Source organism: Talpa europaea, assembly GCF_964194135.1.
Source record: "Talpa europaea genome assembly, chromosome: 8".
NCBI classification, from domain to species: domain Eukaryota; kingdom Metazoa; phylum Chordata; class Mammalia; order Eulipotyphla; family Talpidae; genus Talpa; species Talpa europaea.
This window is the reverse complement of record NC_140075.1, coordinates 41,167,636-41,191,473: the sequence shown is the minus strand read 5'-3', so window position 1 is coordinate 41,191,473 and position 23,838 is coordinate 41,167,636. Positions and strand designations below refer to the sequence as shown.

Sequence of the window (23,838 nt, the reverse complement as noted above, 5' to 3'; positions counted from 1 at the left end):
GAGTGGGAAGCAGAACAGGAGGATCTACTGAAATGCACTGCTGAGGGGAGCAGCGGGCGAGACAGGAGAGGTCTGCTGTGCCATGTGGGTAGCTCCCTGGCCAGGGATTGAACTCATGCTGCAGTGGCTATCAGTAACTTCAAACTGCTGAGACTTAACCCCTTTCACTGCCAGGGAGGCCCCCTCAGCTTTATTCTTTTTTTTTTTTTTTCCAGTTTGATGTAATCTCAGGTGTTTATCTTTGCCTTCACTATCACTGCTTTAGGTGATGAGTCTTTAAAGATGTTTCTTTGTTGTTGTTTTTTTTTTTTTTTTTGAAGATTTATTTATTTATTTATACAAGCACTGGGTACAGTCAGAAGCGCGGGAGGGTGAGCGAATTCACCAGAGTCAGAGCAGGGAACAGAACAGGCAGAAGGACCGAAGTACACTGCTGAGGGGAGCAGCGGGCGGCAGGAGTGGTCTGCACTCCATGTGGGACCCTCACCGGCAGCTGGGGATCGAACTGGCACCGCAGAGGCTGTGGGCAGCTTCCATGTGGACAGCTTCGCAGCCCGGCGCTCAACCGCTGCGCCACCAGGGGAGGCCCCTCAGCTTTATTCTTAAGAGAGATAGGCTCTCTGATTCTGATTCTTACAAAAGGCTATGCAGACTTGAGAGGTTGTCTCTGCAACTCTGGAAAGTGTCACTTAACGGGGCAACATTGTGTTTACATGATACTAATGAGGTAAAGAATGTGGTTCCCATGATGTGGGTGTGGTGTTCACGTCATAGCTGTTGGTGATCAGTGATGTGCACTCATTCCAACCAGCTGTCTGCTACTGGGCACACAAAGCACCATGAAGGACCCTTGTAAAGGGTTAGCTCATTCCTGCTGGTAGAGAAACAAAAGCAATCCTTAGTAACCATAGATCAGAAGCCTTCTGTCTATAAGTGGAGACAGCAGGAAAGGAGATAGAAACTCAGGTCAGACAAGTGTTGGCAAGGCTTGGTTTTAGTACCTTTGGGACGGGAACTAAACATTCCCAAGTCAAAAATATTCTTATAAGAAAGCAAAATTTTCTCCAATCTAGTTATTTTCATGCTTATTCCATGAGCCCTGAATTTATGAAAAGATTGTTTTTAATTAATAAATGTTTGGTTTTTAGTATGTAGTGTGTGCACATCATTTTTTTAAAAGATTTATTTATGCATACAAGAACTGGGGTGTAAGCCAGAGGTACAGGTGGTGAGAGGATTCACCAGAGAGAGTGGGGAGCAGATTTACTGAAACATATTGCTGAGGGGAGCAATGGGCGAGGTAGGAGAGGTCTGCACCATGTGGGTTGCTCCCTGGCCAGGGATGGAACTCGGGCTGCAATGGCTGTGATAGCTTAGTAGCACTGTCTTTAACCCCTGCGCCACCAGGGAGGCCCACATCATTTTTCAAAATAGCATAAAAGGTATGTAGAGAAAACCAAGTTTTCTTCCCATCCTATCCCTATCCTAATTACCCAGTTCCTTTCCAAGAGGCAACCTAAGAGAGAACCTATGGCTTTTCATGCATGTGAGTATATGTATGCGTGTGTGTGTGTATGTGTGTGTACATCTCCCTTTTAAAATAACCAAGGGTCTCTTCCATTTCCCAGACAATAACTTTCTAGGGGAAACAGTTGGATGTCTCCTGCTTCCTTTTTTTGCTCTTTGATCAACAATTGCTTTCCTAGAAATTTATTTTCATGCCCCAAAAGGTGCTACCCAGTGCAGTGAAACAAAAGGAGTAGCACAGGGTGACCACCCTTCTGGATATTTGAAAATGGTCTCTCCCTGTGGAGAGGTGGAGGAGGATTTCAGCCGCACTGAAAGAGCCCACCAAGCAGGCTTTTCTAGACCTGCAGTTAGAGGGATCACCTTCTAAAAAATACAGATTTCCAGGCTTCTTCTAAAATTCTGATTCAGTGAGTGTGTATTTTTCACAAGCATGTGGGTGATTCTTTTGATCTTGACAAGTTTTGAAATACTGACAAGTGACCATCCAACTTTATTATTTGGCATCTAATTACCTGAGAAGAGTGTTTAAATGTATATTTGTGAGTCTCACTCTCTGAGAATTGAATCCAGGAAGGAACAGTATTTTGAACAAGCCCCCACTTCATGCTCCCTGGTGATGTTGATTTATTTGGCCCAAATCACAGAGTTTTGCCCTGGACTCTAGACCTGGCTTCCCAGGGTATGGTCCTGGGCCAGCTGCTGGGCATCACCAGGGAACTTGTCAGATGCACAGAATCCCAGGTACTACCCATAGCTGTTGAATCCAAATCTTCATCTTAACAAAATATCTAAATGGCTGAAATTTTCACATTTGAGTTTGAGAAGCACTGAATTAGAGAAGTGGATCTCAACAGTGGCTATGTGTTAGAATTACCTGGAGAGCTTTCAGAAATCCCCTATCCAGTCCATCGCTAGAATGTATAAATCAGGATATGTAGAAATGGGTCCCAGAAACCAGTGATTCTAAAGTTTCTCCATTGATTCCAACTTATATCCCAGGCTAAGGGCCTCCGAGGGTCTTCCAGCCTCCCCCAGTGCAGAATTCAGAGCCAGCTCTGACGCTCACAAGAAGGAATGACCACCTCACCCATGGACCCTGGACACCAGTAGTCATAGATATTTCTCAAAAAGTTCAATGACTTTTTTGCAGAAGGAAAAATAACAAATTAGTATTTTGTTTCACTTTATTTATAAATTCTTTTTTTTCCTAATAGCCAGACATAAAATTCAACAAACTCACCACAGATACAGATAAAGTCACTGTAGTCTTGACTCCTTTTGTCCAATCTGCAGCTCACTTTTTGCCAGCATCAGCATTGGCCTGTGCAGCCCCCTGACTTTATTCATTCTGTTCCTGGGTTCCTTTCACTGTTTTCTTGAGGACTTTTTCTTCTCATACAGGCCATATCTTACAAGTCTATGTTTGGGTTCATGTTTCTTTGCATCATCCAAGGTATGTAAATCATACCAAAGCCAGTTGTCTTGCCAGCTCCAAAATGGATTCTGAACCCAGATACAAAGATGAACCAGGGGTGGTCTTGCATTTTAGCAGGTTTTTTCCAAGTTGCTGTTTAGGTACTGTTGCCTGCCCAGGGTGAGGGATATCAGTGACCCTTGCTTCCTCTAAAGCAATCAATTGGTCATGAACTTCCTGGTTTGGGTAGGACACATGAATTACTGGGTCATTCATAATAGTGATGAATCAGGCAGCCAGGGAGGATTAATTTATAAATTCTGAGCCCTCCATTCTTGATTTTGAATTTCTCTGACTAGTCCCCTGAGATCATCTCAGTCATTGTTATGGTTTCCATTGCACAAACATTGTATGGATGTTCGCCGACATTATCCACAAATCAGATCCTTATTGACTCAGTATTTGATCGAGGCACACGTGGACCAATCAGCATCCAGACTTAGCAAGGACAGATACAGACAGAGATACAGACAGTCCCCTCTGGCACTCAGTGTACCCTGAGCACCTCATCTGGGTTGTCCCAATTCCAGCTCATTTCCGGCCCTGTCCCAAATTCAGGCCATCTGTACTTTCTGCTCTTCTGCTCTGTTACTTCAGCGTCCTAGCTGCTGACCCTGAATCACCTTCTAAATCAATCATAGGAGAGGTGGCAATATATTCCTTCATCAGGGGCTCAGTCTGCCTTTCACTGACTTCTCAGCGACAATTCAGGAATATCGCGCACAGTCTCCTAACCTACTTCAAAATAATTATCTAGTACAAGAATTAAGGAGATCGCATGTGTTTTTATTTTGTGTACAACTCTTTGAAGATAAAGACTCATGTCTTGGGAGTCTCCATTTTCTGTTTCTCTAGCCATGTCCAACTTACCCATCTAGGAAGCTGAACTTGCTAAAGAAGTAACCTGCAGTGCCTGTGCAACTCATGGACTAGTGAGAAAGATGGGTGGTAAAGAACTACTTATCCAGGGAGCTCTCTGGAGTTCTCCCTGGATGAGAAGTGGATTGAGAAGGCCTAGCAGGAAATGAGATGCTTGAACTTGGTCTTGATTACATGGAGAACTTTTTGTATGGTGGGGAAAAAGAGAAAGAAAAATGTTCTAGGTGAGGGAACAGCTTGAGCAAAGGTGTGAAGGCACGAAAATTCATAATGTGTTTAGGACTGACTGCTGAGCAGTGTGGCAGGAGTGAGGGGCAGTGGGTGGGCAGTGGGCGAGATGAGAAAGGTGGTTGGAGTCAGATTGTCAAGGTCCTTGAATATCATGGTGAAGCAGCCATCAATGGCTTTCCTCTTGAGCTTTTGAGATCCCCTTGTGAGACTTAGTTGTATGGTACATGTCACCAGGAGAATAGCATTTATCATTTCATTTCCTAGATGGCTGTGGAGAAATGCAAACAAAGCAAACCACTAATTTGAAATTAATGCTGGAAAATGTCTGATGACTTATAATGAGAAGTAAAACTCTAGGTTATTTGAGAAGAATTCCATTTCATAACTGTCAATTGCTGTGAATATTACATAGTTGAAGTACGACTATTAATTAAAGAAATGGATCTGTAAATTAGGACAATTCACTACAGGCTTTATCTGAGAAAACAATGCATGATGAACATCATGTCTGCCATTTGTCTTAACTGTTTTTGTGGAATCAACAGCATAACTGGGGCATCAGTGTCATATATTATCAATTACTGAAATCCAAACTATTGAGGGACTCTTTAAGATGAAGAATACCAATGGAATAAGACCCCAATGGACAAACATGTTAAAAAGTTTAGGAATTTAAATATCAGAATTCCCTAGCCAACCTTTTAGGGAAAAAAAGCCCTATTACCTTTTGTTATGGACCAGGCGGACTGTTGCAAGGCAGCAATTTCTCCTCTATCCCCTTGCAAGCTGCAGAGTCAGCTCCACAGAGGGAGAGTCAGTCAATGGGTGTCTTTTTCTGTCAGTATCAAAAAGCTTGAGGCTTTGCTGAGGAAACTGTGCAAGTATCAAAGGGGATTAAAAATGTATTCATCCAATGAGGGTTCCCAGCTCATCTTCCCATCTCAGGTTCAACCTGTGCCAGAGAGAAAATAGAACATAAGAAAGAAGACAAAATTTGTGGGGAGAACAACAAAACTAGAGGTCATGGTATAATTCTATGATTTCTCCCCAACTGTGCCTAAGGAATTAGGAGGTACACACACACACACACTCCTGCTCAAATTTCACCTCTAACATTTACTGTTGGAACGACTTAGGGTAGTCTCACCTCTGAGCCTCCATTTGGAGTGAAAGATAATAGCATCTACCAGTGGTAGTTGTTGAAGTTACATGTGTAGCGTCAAACACAGGGGTAGCAGCTACACATTTCAGCTGATCCAGGCCAGGCAGCCTCAGCCCTCCTTAGATCACAAAGTCCAGTAGCTCCAGCTCCCTGGGCTGAGCTCGGGAGGTTTTCCTAGAGAAGAGAGGCTGATGGAAATACCTTATATACTTATTCCATGAGGACTCCAGGCAGCAGGTGCATGGAAAGGTGGGTCTCTGTCCTTGATAGCTCTGTTAATAAAACAAACAAGGTGGAGCAATGAGAGGTTTGGGTGGCTTTTCTATCCAGGATTTGATGAAGCAGACCTCTCCTGTATTCAGCTGAGGCCCAACTATCCTACATTTTCTTTTCCATGTGGGTCAGCTCAGTTTCCTCTAGCATCTTATCAAAGCTGTTATCTGGGCCTCCCTGGTGGTGCAAGGGGTTAATCACAGCACTGTGAAACTGTCTGCAGCCACTGCAGCATGAGTTCGATACCTGGGCAGGGAGCTACCCACATGGCACAGCAGACCTCTCCTGTCTCACCCACTGCTCCCCTCAGCAGTGTATTTCAGTCAGTCTGCCTGTTCTGTTCCCCAATCTGTCTCTGGTGAATCCTCTCACCCCCCACACACCTCTGGCCTGTAGCCCAGTTCTTGTATGCGTAAATAAATAAATCTTTAAAAAAAATAAAAGCTGTTATCCACACAGAGACCACTATCCCATGCTCCCTTTCATCCCCACTGAAACTGGACTCACTCCAGCCCCTCTTTCAGACCAACATGGGTGTACTGTCCCTTCTGCTTCCCAGACTCACCCCATCTCAGCTACCTTGTGGCCCACTCTCCTGGATGGGTCAACTGCAGCCCTTTCCACCATACCTGACACCAAAGAAATGCTCCTGTTCTGCTCACCTGGGCTGTGGGTTCCCTGGGCTCCCCTTCACCACCTGCTTCTGGCTCTGTTTTATCAATCCCCAGGAAAGTTTTCCTAATGTGCTGTATCCAGCATGCTGACATCTGCCTCCAGGGCATGGTAGAGTTGGAGGAGTGCCTGCTGACCATAGGCAAGTCACCTAGCCTCTCTGACATTGTTGGAAGTGTTGGAAGCACCATAAAGCAGATGCAGGGCTGAGTGACAGTGATCATTCCTGACTAGGAATGTCTGCTCTTTCCTTTTTTTATTAGGCCTCTCATGTTCATGTCCAGAAGCTTCCATGGTTGCTCTGGCTCCTCACAAATTCACAGACACAAAGGTAGCTTGTGTTCAGCATGTTGAATTGACTCTGCCTCCCTCTGCTGGGCCTCACAGTTTCCAGATGATCTATGTAAGCCCTCGCTTCTCGTGCAAAGGCTGCCCATGCCCTCTGTAGTTAGATTCACTGGAGTCACTGCAAATTTTACATAGTGCTGTACCTTCTCAATTTGCCACTTCACAGTTCTCTTATTCCCAAAATGACCAGGGGCCTAGCTTATAAATATATATATATATATATAGTGTCAAGATAACTCCGGGCAAAGCAGAAGGCATTATGACAGGGCCTCCTGGAGTCTGAGCTCTAATCCTGAAGCTGTGGCTGCCAGCCCGCTGGCCCTGCTCTTCCTGTGGGTGCTGGCCTGTGAAATGGCCTGCCACACTCACTTCTAAGTTCCCCGCTCCACCTCTCCCGACCCCTGTCTTGTTTACTGAAAGATTTGATTTCCATGCTTGTTTCTCCACATGTATTGTTTTGTAGAGTTTATTTTGAGAAACAACTTTGGCAGCCAAGTGAGGATCTTTGGGGGCCAGGAGACATGAACAGCCGACCCCCTCTTGTCCTGCCTTAGTCCAGAGGAAGTTCCCTCTCAGTGGCTGGTAAAGGCTCCTTACATGCCTGCTCAGCTACTGCGTTCCTAAATACTTTTATTGAGACATAATTTACATACCATACAATTCATTAATACTAAATAATTCAATGGTCTTTACTACAATCACTCCCATCAATTTTTAGAACAGTTATACCCATTAGCAGTCACTACCACCCCCTCCACACCACTCAGCCATAATAACCAACAGCCTACTTTCTGTGCCTGTGGATTTACCAGTTCTGGCCCTACTGCTTTTTCATCCTTTCTTCCCTACTCCAGAAGCCCGGAGCTCTCCTAAGCAGAGTATGTTAGGATATCCCTGTCAAACCCATCAGGAACTGGGTCAAATTTCAGGGTGTGCTTTTACCTTTACACTGCAACCCACATGTTCTTGGAGACACTGGAGCAGCAAAGAAGCTAGAGCCTTAGCTGCTATCTGGACCTTCCTCCTTGGACCCCAGGCTGGATCTCCACAGTGTGACCTGAGACATCACAGGCTCATCTGCTCAAGGGTGCTTGACCCAGTACGTTGTACGGGAATTTGCCTTGAGGGTTAAGACAGACTCTCAGCAGGCCTCTTTGAAATGCCACACTGCCTTCAGGTGGCAAAGACAGTTTCACGATGCCCTCAATAGCTCAGTCTTCCCCTGTGCTTCTCTCTGGCCCACCTCCTCTGCAATATTAGGACTGCTATGTTCAGGCAGTTGTTTGGAGGAAGAAAATACTTGGCCATAGTGTAAGAACTCACAGGGTATAAGCCACGTATGAATGGGGCAGCTGTAGGTATAAAGTCTTCTTCCTCAGTCCATTGGATTCTGACTCCCAAATAATTTGATTTGAAATTCCCTGGCCTGGTTTCTCCCAAGGGGCCCTTGGTCCTCTTACCCTGCCTTTCTAGGGTCTTCCCTCAGATTTTCAGATTAGAACTATCCTCTCCCAGGTGCAATTTCTACATTTCCTTCAGTGTGATCAAGGTGATACCTCACAGAGCTGTTGCCAGAATTAAAATAATGCCTCTAAAGTGACAGACACAGACAGCGTTTATCATTCTTTTGGCTCCATCTGATACCATAGTCCCTAAAGTGTGCCCATCCCTGGTTTTCACTTGTCTATATGTGCATCCACCACGCCCTCAAAAAATACTTCTCCTTATTCATCCTTAGTATAACTAAGATCAGTTAGAATGTTCTAAAAGTCCTTTAAAATTATACCCAAGAATAATTCCTTTTATAAGGTCCAGTCTTCTAACCTTCAAGACCTGATAATATCCCTTACTAAAGTCACATCTTGTTCCCTTTCCGACTTCACCCGAAGGTGCTCTGCCCCTATGGCCTTCTCCTGCAAGTGTGAGCAGGAGATGGTGGCTGGAGGGGTTGCCCTGCTGTGGAGGGGTTGCCCTGGAGTAAACAATTCAACCTTCATGCTTCTCTGGATACCTTTTATTACACAGAAAGCAATAGCCCTAGGGCCTCCCAGGTGGCGCAGGGGTTGAGTGCTGGGCTGCAAAGCTGCCCACAGCCTCTGCAGCGCTGGTTCGATCCCTGGCCACCCGCAATGGTCCCACACGGCACGCAGACCTCTCCTGCCGCCCGCTGCTCCCCTCAGCAGTGTTCCCCTCAGCAGTGTTCAGTCTGTCTATTCTGCTCCCCGCTCTGGCTCTGGTGAATTCTCTCACCCTCCCGTGCTTCTGACTGTACCTAGTGCTTGTATAAATAAATCTTTAAAAGAAAAAAAGAAAGAAAGCAATAGCCCTAGACAAGGTGTATCCCGCCCGCTGCTTCCCCCTGGAGTGATGGTGAAAGCTATTCACACGCAGCAAGTGCAGGTGCTGTACCTAGAAGGTTCTGTAAGGTTAGTCCAGTCCCTTCACCACACAGTGAAGGAACCTGAACGCAGCATGGTTAAGGGATTTAAAACCATCATTCAACTAATTAACTAACAACAGAGCCAGAAGCAAAGCCTGAAACTTCTGACAGCCAGGGCAATTTTTTCTGCATAACCTTCCTCCCTCATCGGCCAGGAATATAGAGAACACATATTTCCCCTGGACCCTCAGCTCACTTCCAGTACGTGCAGGTTGAAATGCACACTGGCCCCAAGAAGACAGCCTGTTCTGGTCCACAAGTCGGTCTTGGTGGAGCAGCCAACTCTGGGACAAATATGCCAAGAAGGAAGCATGTTAAAGACATTTTCCTGTGATTTTAATGAATAAGTAGAAATTTAATAAGCATTAAAGTATCGATTGTTTAATGACTCAGAGATCTAGGAGGGCAAATGCTTAAAGTGTTCGCAGGGTCTGTGGTAGTAGTTATTGTAGTTATTGTTATTGATTTAATCCCTAAAGTTTAACAACTGTGAGGCATGTGAGTTTATGTTTTATCACCTTCATTCAGATGAACATGGATCGGGATTATTTGCAGGACTGACTGAGATGCCCGCACAGCCAGTATCTACTCTCACCATTATCTACTCTTTGAGGAGCTGTAAAGAAAGATTGGGGGAGAGAGAATAAGGAAATTGGCATAGTGGCACTGCATTCCAAAAGACAAAGAGAGGTTACCTTGGAAATGTTTTAACTGAGGGAGTAATAGGCTTTGAAAACCTGGAGAGGCCCCGCAGCAGTGCATTCCTTGACACAGATTACATGCAGAGCAAAGATTCAAGCCTGTTATGCAAATACAGTGAGGAAAGGATCAGAAAATCAATTTGCAAACATTTAGAACGCTCCTTAAGGATTTATGGTTCTAACAATCACTTCAACTTGCATTATTATCTTGCTTGATGCTACTACAGTGCCAAAAGGGGAGAAAGCCATTGTTCTCGCTTTTGCAACTGGGTAAACTAAGGCTCAAAGAAGGTGACATACTTGCCAAAAAGTTACCCGTGGCCACAGAGCTAGCTCTTGAGCTTCTGTTATCAGAGCCTAGGCTTATCTATGAAGTTGCATTATAAATTCATCTACCTTTATGAGATGTCTCCCAGGCCATTATGCCTGTGCCTGCCTATTCCCTGACAAATTCTTGGCAGACTTTTGCATAGCTCCATCAGTACTTCAGATGTTGTAAAATCCTCTGTGTCATTAAATCAGGAAAATGGATAAAGTTGATACTCAAATGCTTGATTGACAGCTTATTCTAGGGTGTTACTTTATACCATATTTTATAAAGTATGTTCTTTTTTAAAAAAAATTATTTATGCATATAAGAATTGAGGTACAAGCCAGAGATGTGGGGGGTGAGAGGATTCACCAGAGACAAAGTGGGGAGCAGAACAGGCAGACCGAATGAAATATACTGCTAAGGGGAGCAGCAGGCGAGACAGGAATGGTCTGCTGCACCATGTGGGTCACTTCCCTGGCTGGGGACGGAACTCATGCTGCATTAGCTGCAGGATTGCTTCATAGTGCTGACACTTAACCCCTTGTGCCACCAGGGAGGCCCCTGGTCTTTTGTTCTTTAATATTCTTGTCTTTTATTAATGTCTTTTACTCTTGTCTTTTATTGAGTCATGTTCTACCCCTTATCATCTTCCACACTCACTTCTACCTCCCACGTGGTACTTGCTGCAATGACTGCAGCCTTGGAGAAGATCTAAGTTGCCTGCCTGGGACAACCCCCACCACGCTTTGCCACTGCATCCTGGAAAGAGATCTGCATGCCCACCTTCATAGAATTGACTCATGACAGGTCTTGTCCTTCTTCCATACTGGCTTTCAGGAACCACATGAATCCTCTTCCTGTAATCCATTTCTGTGAGAAATACTTCTCTATTTTTACTGGGAGCTGTACACCCACACAAAAAGTACACTTTCACATAAAACACATGCATTGCTGTTCCACAAACAGCACTACCTCTTGTCAGTCCCCATGCCTACTCCCTCATTTTCTCTCTACCTTGCACGGTTGTGTGACCAGTCACAACCTCCATTTGGCAGTTTTCTTTCTTTTAGTAGGGAATCTCTGCCCTACAGGATAATCTGTGGAAATTCCAAAGCATCGTCCTCATTCATATTCTCTTAGCAGGTCTCACAACTGTAATTCTACCATCCCAGCTTTTATCAGTATGATTTTACCTCTGTGGTCACTCCTCCTAGCCTCCTTGTTGAAGTCACCCAATGACACACTATAAGCTTTAGTGCCCTCTCCATTCTACTAATGTCTCTACTTTCTTATTGAGCAACTCCAACTTCTGCCAGAGTCTTCTCCAGATACAGCCACAGGCACTTAGTCACAGACCCCTCCCTCCGGTACCCACACAGGTACCCAGTGCCCCTGATAGCCAGGCACTCTGCCAGCGTGCCCTGTGGACACACAAGTCAGCTAGGCTCCCAACTCCAGGGGAATCTTATACCCTGACTCTGACTTTCTGACATCTGCCATGCTTGAGACCTTGGGGCAGACACTTTCCAAACTGTTTCCCCAACATCAGTATTGTATGAGACATTAACAGACAGTCCTCACCAAAAAGGGTTCTGAAGTTTGTTTATTTGGGAAACATATGTGATAGCACATGTCATAAATTTTGAGGAGATGGCTACATATAGGAAGTTTATTCATTTACTTGATCTGCAAACCATACATTTTTTAAATTTTTATTGCTTTTGTTTTTTATGTTCTTTATATTACCTCATTTTATTATATATTTTCATTAAATCTTTTTATTTTCTTACATCATTATTGATTTTTGTACAATATTTGATTTCTCTCCTATAAATCTCCCACCACAATATCAGTTGAGAACTATCACCTTAGTCCCTTGTGCTCTTCCCTTCCCTGTTTTGACCCTACTCTCTCCTCCCCTGATGTATGCCTCAGATCTATAGTTTTGCCCGCAAGGTGTTTTGGTTTTTGTTTTGTTTTGTTTTGACCCTTTGTTCAGTTTTCCTATAGTCCTCCTATAAGTGAAATCATCCAAAATTTTTCTTTTTCCTTCTGACTTATTTCAATGACCATAATCCCTTCCAGCTCCATCCATGTTGCTGAGACTGCCATGAGCAGTCTTTTTTGATTGCTGGATAATATTCCATTGTGTATATATATATATCGCATCTTCTTGATGCAGTCATCTGTTTTGGGGCATTTAGGTTGTTTCTGTATCTTTTTTATTGTAAATAATGCTATAGTAAGCATAGGGGTGCAGATTTCCTTTTGAATTAATGTTTTTGTCTTCTTTGGGTAGATTCCTAGGAGTGGAATTGCTGGGTCATATGATAGCTCCATTTTTAGTAATTTGAGGGTTCTCTGCACAGCTTTTCATAGTGGTTGGACCAGTTTGCATTCCCACCAGTAGTGTAAAAGTGTTCTTTTTTCTCCATAATCTCACCACCATTTGTTGCTGCCAGTTTTTTAATATATGTCATTCTCACTGGTGTGAGGTGATATCTCACTGTGATTTTGATTTGCATTTCCCTAATTATAAGTGATGTTGAGCATTTTTCATATGCCTGTTGGCCTTTTGCATTTCTTATTTGGAGAAGTGTCTTTTTGGTTCTTCTGCCCATTTTTTGACTGGGTTGTTTGTTTTTGCTGAGTCATGTAAGCTCTTTGTAGATCTTTGATATCAGTCCCTTATGATTTGTATGTTGTGCAAGTATTTTCTCCCAATCTGTAGGGTGTCTCTTCCTTTTGGTTATTGTCTCTTTTGCTGTACAGAAGCTTTTTAATTTGATGTATTCCCAGCTGATTATCCTGTCCTTCATTTTCTTTGCTTCTGGGGATGAGTCCTCAAAGATGTTTCTGAAATATATGTCATGGAGTGTTTTGCCTATGTTTTCTTCTATATATTTTATAGTTTTAGGTCTTACAATCAAGTCTTTTATGCATTTTGGGTTGGTTTTTGTGTATGGTGGAAGGTAGTAATCTAATTTCCTTCTTTTGCACATAACAGTACAGTTTTCCCAGCAGCATTTACTGAAGAGACTGTCCTTGTTCCAGTGCATGTCCTTTGCCATAGGTTAGTTGGCCATATATGTGTGCCTCTATTTGTGGGTTTTCAATTCAATTCCGAAACTTGCCTGCAAGTTTCATCTTTTGTTTGTTTTGTTTTTGTTCCAGTACCATGCTTTTTTATATTATTATTATGGCTTTGTAATATGTTTTGAAGTCTGTGTGTGTAAAACTTCCATTCTTCCTCTTTTTAGTCAGGAAAGCTTTGGCTATTCAAGGTTTTTTGTGATTCCATATGAATTTCAACAACATTTGTTCTATTTCTCTGAAGAATGCCATTTGAGATTTTTATTTTTATTTTTTTTATTTTTTTTTTATTTTTTTTTTTATTTTTTGAGTAGTATCTTTTATTTTTTTTATTTATTTATTTATTTATTTTTTTATAAATTTTATTGTTATATTCCCCATACAATTGCAGCCCCCCATTCTGACCCCAATCCCTCCCCTCCCGCCCCCGCCCCCCTAAAAGTGTCTCTGGTTCATAGTTTTTTGTTGATTTTGATTTTCACTTTCTTATAGTTATTCATTTTCCTGGTCCCTTATTTAAGTTTTCTAGATTCCTGCTATGAGTGAGACCATCCGGTATTTTTCTTTTTCTTTTTGGCTTATTTCGCTGAGCATGATCCCTTCCAGCGCCATCCATGTTGCAGCAAATTGCATGTGTTTATCTTTTTTGAATGCTGAGTAATATTCCATGGTATATATGTACCACATCTTCTTGATCCAGACATCTATTTTTGGGCATTTGGGTTGTTTCCAAAGCTTAGCTATTGTAAACAGTGCTGCTATAAACATAGGGGTGCAGGTGTTCTTTGGAATTGATGTTTCTGTGTCCTTTGGGTAAATACCTAGGAGTGGAATTGCTGGGTCATATGGAAGCTCTATGTTTAGTAGGTCCAGAAATCTCCACACAGCTTTCCACAGTGGTTGGACCGGAAGTTCATTGAATCTGTAAATTGCTTTTGATAGGATGGCTATTTGATAATGTTAATTCTTTCAATCCATGAGCAGGGAATGTCTTTCCATTTCTTTGTGTTTTCTTCTATTTTCTTTTAACAATGTTTTGTGATTTTCTTTGTATAGGTCTTTTACCTCCTTTGTTAGGTTTATTCCCAGGTATTAAATTTTGGGGGAATACAGTTGTAAATGGGATATTTTTCTTGGTTTCTTCTTCTTCAGACTTACTATTCTGCAAACTAGACTTTCAAGGAACCCCTGTTGGAGATCTTATCATTTGCCTGAGGCCATTTAGAAAATACTAGCTTGGGGGCACTTCTGCCCACTCAGTACTATCAGATACTGAAATTGAAGTCAGTCAAACATCCATCCTGGTTAGACACAAAATGGATATCTCTGTGATTTCCCTTGACTTTGCCTTTTTGAGAGACAAGTAAGCTAATCCTGCACCCTATACCAGTTATTCACTTTTCAAGTCTTCTGTGTAATGTAATTTACCATGTAGGTCTGGAGTGAATTCCTACTCTTTATTTCTAGCCCAGAGCGCTCTCCTAAGCTCCCCACCTCATATATCCTGCTATGTGCTGGACAGCCATCTACTGGCGATCTCTAACAGAATGTCCTATAAGCTCTTCAAATGCAGTTTGTCCCCCCATGGAAGTGATTACTATCCTCATAAAACTCTTCTGTCCATCTGCATTCGCTAGGTTTCATACCCAGAAACCTGAGAGATATTTGAACTCCACCCTCCCAGCCACCATGTCATGAAATCCTCTTGATTCTACCTTCAAGGAGCTCTTGAATTTGCTTCCTCTTCATCTTCCACTGCCTTTGTCCAAAATGGGGTCCTAATTACAGTAGATTTCTAATTGACTTCTATCTCAGGTCAGACATTCTGAGAAACAGAAACTGGAGTTTCTGAGACTTGCTTGCTAGAAGGTTATCAGAGAATGCTATGGAAAATAATCTCTAGTAGGGGGAGTGGAGGAAATAAGATCAGGAGGATAAAGAAGCTGAATTTTGGTGTAGTTGCAAGCATAGCCTCACCCATTCCCTTGGGTACTCTGGCACTGGAGGAACCTTCAGAGTTGTCCCAACTGGATGCACAACCTCCATCCTCCACACCCCCATTCCGTAATCCCCTCAACCCCCACTGGATAGGGGCAGCCTCCCCACCCCATTTTCCAGGGTAGCATAACTTTTGGCCAAGGGCAGTTCCCAAAACAGGCCTCAGCTGAGTGCCTTCAGCCACAGCAGCAGCTGAAGGAATGAGTGCCTTATCCTGAGGGGTTCACATTAACCACAGCATCCTGTCCCAAATCTTGGTGCTTTCCAGTCCACAACACAACCCAAGGAGCTTTTCTTTTCTTTTCTTCTCTTCTGTTGTGTTTTTTTTAATATTTTATTTTATATAATTCTTACATCTTTTTTCATTTTTGCACAATGTGTGCATTTTCATTTTGGTTATAGTCCCCATACAATTGCACCCCCTCTTATTTTGACCCTAGACCTTTCTCCCCCCTTCCCTCCCCCCACCCCGTGGTTTGTCTCTGGTTTATAGTTGCTTGTTGATTTTGACTTTTACTTTGTATTGATTAGTCTTTTTCCTGGTCCCTTATTTAGGTTTTCTAAATTCCTGCTATGAGTGAGACCATCTGGTATTTTTCTTTTTCTTTCTGGCTTATTTCACTGAGCATGATCCCTTCCAGCTCCATCCATGTTGCTGCAAACTGCATGTGTTTATCTTTTTTGATTGCTGAGTAATATTCCATTGTGTATATGTACCACATCTTCTTGATCCAGTCATCTTTTTTGGGGGTTGTTTCCAAAGCTTAGCTATTGTAAAGAGTGCTGCTATAAACATAGGGATGCAGGTGCCCTTTGGAATTAATGTTTCTGTGTCATTTGGGTAAATATGTTCAACATCACTTGCAATCAGGGAAATGCAAATCAAAACTACAATGAGAGGGCCTCCCCGGTGGCGCAGCGGTTGAGTGCTGGGTTGCGAAGCTGCCCGAAGCCTCTGCAGCGCCGGTTCGATCCCCGGCTGCTCCCCGGCCACCGGAGCAGGGTCCCACATGGTGTGCAGACCTCTCCTGCCGCCCGCTGCTCCCCTCAGCAGTGTACTTCAGTCCTTCTGCCTGTTCTGCTCCCTGCTCTGACTCTGGTGAATTCTCTCACCCTCCCGCGCTTCTGACTGTACCCAGTGCTTGTATAAATAAATAAATACATAAATAAATAAATCTTTAAAAAAAAAAAAACTACAATGAGATACCATCTTACACCAGTGAGAATGGCGCATATTAAAAAAACTAGCAACAACAAATGTTGGTGAGGATGTGGAGAAAAAGGAACTCTCCTGCACTGCTGGTGGGAGTGCAAACTGGTCCAACCACTATGGAGAGCTGTGTGGAGATTTCTTGACCTACTAAAGATAGAGCTTCCATATGATCCAGCAATTCCACTTTAAGGAGTTTTTCTAAACCCAGAATTAATGACATCACACCCTTTGTCAAAACCTCTCAGTCCTCCTTATCTACAGGATAATTCAAATCTGATCTCTGTCTACCTGTAAAGAACTCTGTCTGTAGCTTTCCTCCTTGTCTTCACTTTTGTACCTCTAATACCAGTGTAATAACACTTCCCAATTCTTCACCAGCACTATTCCCCTGTTGAGAATAGGGTTTCCTACTCTCAGTAGCAAGCTCTTATTTACCCCTCAGGGCCCAATGTGAGCACCCCCTCCTCTCTGAGCCTATCTCAATATCATCAAGCACAGCCAATATTCTGTCTACTCTTTTTTATACTTGCAATTAGTGAGCACTAATCAGAGTTCCTCAAGAGCAAAGCCTGTGTGGGTGTGGTATGGGGACAGACTTCTGAAGAGATGTGATCCCCTCCCTCTGAATCATATGCAGTGTTGTAAACCAGTGTGACCTCAATTAAAAAAGAATAACAATAAAATTTTAAGAGCAAAGCCTGCATGTTCATTTTCGAATGTGAAGAAATGAATCCATTAGCCCCATGCATCAGTGTTGTATAAAGCTGTGCCTATATGGGCTGACTCAAGCTGCCTATAGTTGACTGCAGGCTAGTCAGGTCTTTTCCAGGAATTTCACCTAGTTGTACAGTGAGGGCTATAGGTCCCTGGGGAAAGGGATTGAGTTTGGGTAGCTCAGCTGTTTCAGTATATAAAGCTCAAAGATCTGAGGGAACTGGACAGTCAACAGATGTGCCCCATTATGTGGACACTGCCTTTCATGATGGGCTAGGGGTGAACCAGCCACCTACAGGCTATGTTATGAAAGGTACCGTAAGACCAACTGCCTACATAGCTGCCTTTAATGGTTTAAGTCTCCCCTCATATTCATTGATGGCCTGAATGGCCCCTTGAGTGGGGTAAATGCACTCTAGGACCTGGACAAGTGGAGGCTTATGTAGAAGAAAATTTCTCTGTGTATTTATTATTATTTTACCCTTAAAATTTTTTTATATTTTATGTATACTTTAAAATGTCCATAGTGCAATATTATAGTAACCCATGTACATATCTGATAAATAAATCATGTCAGGGAGTATATATTCAAAATATTGTACATATATTTGGAGAACCCCTAGATTGGACTCCGAAGACCGGAGGTGTCTTCAGCTTTCACCTGTTTTTTTTTAAGTTGATCTGACTGCTGAGCTAATTTATCCTAATGAGCACAGAAGATCTTGGGGGAACTCTGGAGTACAGGATCGAGCAGGGAAGCAGAAAGGGCTACCTGGGAACCAAAGGCTGCATCAAGACAGAGCTGGTGAACCATCTAGCAAGGAATCAAGAATCTGAATATGACAAGGCAGGAGAGAGAGCAGAACACAAGAGGCAGGCAGCCAACCGGAGGTTTTCAGGAGCTAGAAAAAAAACAGTAGACCCTCCTCCACCAGGTAGGCAGCCCATCTGCCAATCACTGTGATTGGCACTCATGTCAAAATGTAGCCAGGCAGATGGGAGGACAGCAACGGCTGCTCCAGAACACCTACATGGGAGGACATGGGGCAGCAATCTGATTGGTGTCAGGGCCTAGGAACACTGCCTCAAAGTTGCACTGGCATAGGCAGAGTACTGTTTTTACTCCATCTGTGGTTATTTGGGGATGGCTGTAGGATTGATTGATGGTAGAGATGGGGATGCAGAGAAAGTGTTATTAGCTCTGCAGCCCTTTGTGGCCTATCGGCAAGGTGGAAGCCAGTGAGCCACACTAAGCCAGAAAGAGTACAACATCTGAGATTTGGAAACACTGACCCCCAAGTTCTGGGATCCTGAGCTCTTTATTCAGGTGATGCTCCTGAATAGCTCTAATAACCAGGAAACAGCTTTATGATACAGCAGCAAAAGGCAGGAGCAGGGAATGGGCCTTTGCAGTGGGAGATGGAGAAAGGGAAGAAGAGGACTCCAAGAGCAAGGCATTGATGAAGACTAAAGAAGGAGGCACAGAGAGAGACCCCAAAGGTGAACATGACTGACATGGCGGGTGTAGCCCTGATGGTGAGGAAGCATTTTCAAACTTCTACAAGTCCCGGTTCCACTAACGCATCAGTGGAAGATGGTGTGATGGGCACGGTAGCACACTCCATGCAGAGTTGTCTTAATGGCCAGTTTCCTATAAAACAAGATCGGAAGGGGAGCAGATGCAATTCCTTTTTATTTCATTGCTAGACTCTCAGTTAGGCTCCTGGTATTCTACCAGCAGTGGATTACAGAGCCTTTGAGGGTCACAACCACTTCCAGCTGATAAGACTTTGCATTTGTAAAGCACTTCAATTAACACAAACTTCTACATATATTATTTCATATCTCCTTAGCACAACCAGGCAAGATAGGTATTTTTATATCCTTTTTTGCAGATGGTAATATAAAAATTCAAGCAATGAGCTTGTTTAGCCCTAACTCTACATTCTGCAGATGACAAAATGCATGTCAAAGCCAGGACCCACACCCAGATGTCACGGAACTCCACCTCTTCCTAATTCTCCCTCCTTTTGTTACACTTCCCTCCCAGCCCACCACAGTGCCAAAATCAGAAGTCAACAGAGAGAAAGCAGGCCTTCTCAGTGGGAGATGGGGGAAGTAAGGGAAGAGGACTCCAAGAGCAAGTGAGGAATGGCTCACAAATTTTCTTGACTCTGCTTTTCTCCTGATTCTCCCAGGTAGTTTGTTCTAACATCCTCTGTGCTTCTTTGCAGCGTGCAAAAGGAAAGAGCAAGAACATGGGAAGGATAGAGGCAACACCCCCAAAAAGCCCAGGTTGGTGTTCACAGATGTCCAGCGTCGAACTCTCCATGCAATATTCAAGGAAAATAAGCGTCCATCCAAAGAATTGCAAATCACCATCTCCCAGCAGCTGGGGTTGGAGCTGAGCACCGTCAGCAACTTCTTCATGAATGCGAGGAGGAGGAGTCTGGACAAATGGCAGGACGAGGGCAGCTCCAATTCAGGCAACTCATCTTCTTCATCAAGCACTTGTACCAAAGCATGAAGGAATAACCACGAACTAAAACCTCGGTGGAAAAGCTTTAAATAAAAAATTTTTAAAGACCAGGACCTCAAGATAGCAGGTTTATACTTAGAAATATTTGAAGAAAAAAAAAAGTGTTATTTATAGTCCAAAGAAACCAAAGACTTAGCTCACCTGCATTCTGACTTTGTTCGGAGACACACACTTCAGCGGGGCGACAACTTGGCAAGAAAATTTATGAGTGGGAAAACACCACTGGATCTCACACCATCAATCCATGATCATTCTCGCTGTGCTTGGCTGTTTACTGGTTTGAAGCATAGTGATTTGAGTGGACATCTTTAAACTTGGACTTTCTCGTCTGTTCCACTGCACCGAGAAGGTGTACAGTGTCTCAGTACTGTGTGTGGGTGCGTGTGTGTGTGTGTGTGTGTGTGTACACACACGCGCACGCACAGAAACATGCACACACACACACCACCACCAGTGGTTAGGGACTTGGGCAGGGCTGGTCTTCAGGAAGGGTTGTGCCCTAAGAGTGCAACCAACATAGTGTGGGGTTGTCTGAGTTCATTGGATTAGGAGTATGATCTCGCTCGTCTAGCCTAGCGTTTGAACCTGCCAGGCCCGCAACCTAAATGCAGATTCAAACCCAGCAAAGAAAATTTGAATGACACCTAAACCAGTGCATTCTCTTTGTTTGTTAAGGAATGTTCAGATATTTTTTAAGAAACGAAACAAGAGTCCATTCATTAAAAAAAAAAAATCACCTAGGTACCAAAGAACACAATATTATAGTGCAGGTATTTTATTGCAATGATTTTAATAACCAAAGCTATTTTTACACAAGATACTATGTAAAGTTATACATATGAACTGATCTAGCTGTAACACACATGCCACATGGAATCATGACTATTATTTATGACTCTTGAAGCATTTGAAATATTAGTTTTCAGAACTGGCAAGAAAGAATGTAGCTTCAGGGAAGCAATTAGTATCATAACAGAAAGGTCAGTGTAGTACATGTACATCCAGATGGCACACTCCCTTTTGGGATCCATAAATGTCACTTAAGTAGACACATAGTCGTGATCCCATAATCTGTTCAGTGCTAAGAAAATCTGGGTATGCTTCTGAAGTAGGACCCCATTTGTAAACTAGAAACTAAATTAATCAAGGCAGGTAACTAAATTGGAAAATTTGCTCAAAGTAATGTTTTTTAGCGAAAGACCACTAAGTAAAGGACTCCATGCTGAGGTTAATTTGACTTAAATTTGCTTGATGCATTTGACACTGAATACCTTTTTAAAAATCTGTACAGGCACAAATAAAGTAGGCAGAATGACGTTAATATTAATATGAACTACCCAGTATCTGTAAGCATACTAAAAATGTAATGAAGCTGATTTTATTACCAATCTGAGAAGTTTTATGGCATGAATATCCATAGAAACAGCAGATGCATCTGAGAAATGGTGGAATTGATGGAACTACATAGAAAAAAAAATCATAATTCTAATGGAAGACAAACTTTGGGTTATATAGGCATTAAGCTGTTTATTTCACTAAAGCATATTCTCCAAAGCAGACTATATTCTTTCTTGCTACTGCATTAAGCTGCAACTTTTATAACACAGATTCCTCTCTCTAATGGGGACAGACAGGTAAAGAAACTAGACCTGAGCTTCCAAACACAAAAATTTAAATTTTGTTTTTCCAAATCAATTAGGGCTGTTGAAATCAAGGCTAAATTATGCAATTATGCTATCAACAGTAGTACCCAAGTGAATCACTTGATTTCCAGAAAAATTCTCTCTCTGAATTCAGCTGAATTGTAACTCATATAAGTGGATGCCTTTTGTACTGTTAGGTAAATTATTGGTTAATTACCACACCTAAATAGAAATATAAAATTAAATTTTATCTCAACAATAAGTTGTTTATTGAGACTCATTAAAATACTAAACCATCTCGACACAAAACCTAACTCTTTAACATCAAATGTCAGTATTTTATCTAGGTTTAGAAAAGACAGGCACCTGGAGAGAGGAAGTTAGGCCAGTGCGCCATCTGTGTCTCCTTCAGGCTGAATGAGAAAAGGAAATCAAACACCTACTTGTCCTTTGATCAAATATTGCATTTGCCTTGACACATTTTGTTTTAGTAATTTTTTATCTCATCCCAAATTCCAACTTACAATTTCCCTTCAAAATATGGCACAATTATAGTTCAACTATTAAAGAGGCCATTTAAATGGTCACCCTTGGAATTTGGTAAAAATATGTAACCTTGTCAGTGACGCAAAAAGGAAAAAAACCTGATTCACTTTTTCTCTCCAGGAATGGAAGGGACCATGAGGACAGTACTTATAGTTTAGGAGGGAGAAAAGCCTTATATATTTAAAACATGAGAGTTATAAATGCAGGGAAATTCAAGCTATATCTACACACAATCTTACCTAAGTCAATACCCCAGGAAAGACAAATGTTGAATTTCAACAACCATATATTTTGCTTTGCTTTTACTGTATTACTCCTCAAGGTAATCCAATGCATTTTATATTTTCGACCCATTATTTTGGTAATGTGTAGACATGGCCTCAAAGAATATTATTACCTATTTACTGTTCCCACCATATTTTCTGAAAGACAACCAGTGATCCTATTTGCTAACACCAAAGATAATTTTCATACCAGCATTGAATTTGCACCCATTATGCAATTTCAGGGCCTAGAGATATATTTTCTCATAAACAAATGCACAAATCAGAGCCTGCAGAGCAATTTTTACTTGACTGTTTAAGCATACAACCTTTGCTTTTTAGACATCATAATGGATAAACTCAACCTCTCACAAGCAATATCCTTATTACATCATGTATGATAATCTTTATTGCTTCTGAATTGGCACACAGAGAAAAAAAATGCTTCCATTCCTATTTAGTGTAGCATTGATTTATGGCTCAGTCTTCTTAACCTACCACATTCAGTGGAGCAGATCACATGCTATTTGTTCACCCATCATTTCTCAATCTTTTAGCAAAATTCCCCTAGAAAGGTATCTTATTCTTTGGAATGTTAGACTCTGTTGGCCATAAATCATTCAGGTGCTCTCATGACCAGAGCTTCCCTTGAAAGGGGGCCAAGAGCGAGAGTGGGAGCTGTAACATCTCGGCACTCCAAAAGCCCAGACTTCAGTAAATGTTCAGGTAAAAGAACTCTGGATATAAGAAACTGAATATCCTAGTCCCTGGTTGCAGCTGGAATGACCCCAAGACCAAAGAACATGTATGGGGAGATCCAGAAGTTCTAACTGAGCATGTCACTCACTCTGCCCAAGGAAACTAATTAAATAACTTTCCAGAAAAAAAAAATAAAGCACGATGCTACTTTTGGACTCATGCCATTCCCATTGCTACCCCAGGTGAATGACCCATCTTCGCAGGTTAAATGCAAACTTTGCTATACCAAAGAGTCCTAGGACAATTTCACAGGAGCTGTAAAGGCATTTTCCCTAAAAAAGGTCCTCCCTTCTTTGTACATAAAGGATGAAAACTATGCATTTAGCAAACAAAGAGAAAGCACTTCTCCCTTTCCTATCTAGTTGTTTAGGGTGCATTCAAACCCCAGAAGCTCTTTTGAGATGCGATTGGCCTTCTGGGTTATTATTGTGGTGTGGTTAGCTTTACAGTACATTTGGTAACTATTTCCTAAATAGTATGGACAAAGCAGCAGAAGGTAAGAAAATAGCTACTTCCACGTGTAAAAAAAAAGTGTAAAGATCTACTATTTATAGTGTGAACCAAAGATGCTACCTCACTCGATCTCCATTGGTGATTTTAATCACATTGATGATACCAAAGAATACCAAAGATATTTTCATGCACGGCCTTGGTCTGCAGAGGGAACTCACCCCTTCCTTCTCCCACCTCTTCTTCCCTCCTCACTCTTCACTCAGTGTGTAAACTTGTCTTCATTCTTAATAATAATGATACGAACAACAACAACAACATTAGGAAATACTACTCTTATAACTGCTAGTTCTACTTGTAAATCTCTAGGCAAACATGTTGCAAACTTTGTAAACTCCTAGGATGAGTGCCTTGCTTGAACCAAAGTGTTAAACCGCTGTTGACCTCTCTCACCTTATACTCTTTGAATACCTCAGCCTCTTAGAAAGGCCACTAATGAAAAAAAAAAAAAGGAATAATTATTCACCGTGGTGCTTTTTCCGTGCAACCATGCAATGAAACTTTCTTTGATACCAAAGGATGACTTTTTCCCCCCAA

At 42.3% G+C, this 23,838-nt stretch overlaps 1 protein-coding gene across 1 annotated transcript in view; it reads left to right on the top strand.

The window, feature by feature from the left end:
- Positions 1–19,568, top strand: part of ONECUT1 (one cut homeobox 1) — a gene marked incomplete at both ends in the record, with an annotated part of 34,450 nt that extends 14,882 nt beyond the window's left edge. Inside the window, one exon of the mRNA XM_084240987.1 lies at positions 19,276–19,568. Coding sequence (XP_084097113.1) covers positions 19,276–19,568 — 293 coding nt within the window. The remainder of the gene's footprint in view (positions 1–19,275) is intronic.
- Between the last annotated feature and the right edge of the window lie 4,270 nt (positions 19,569–23,838).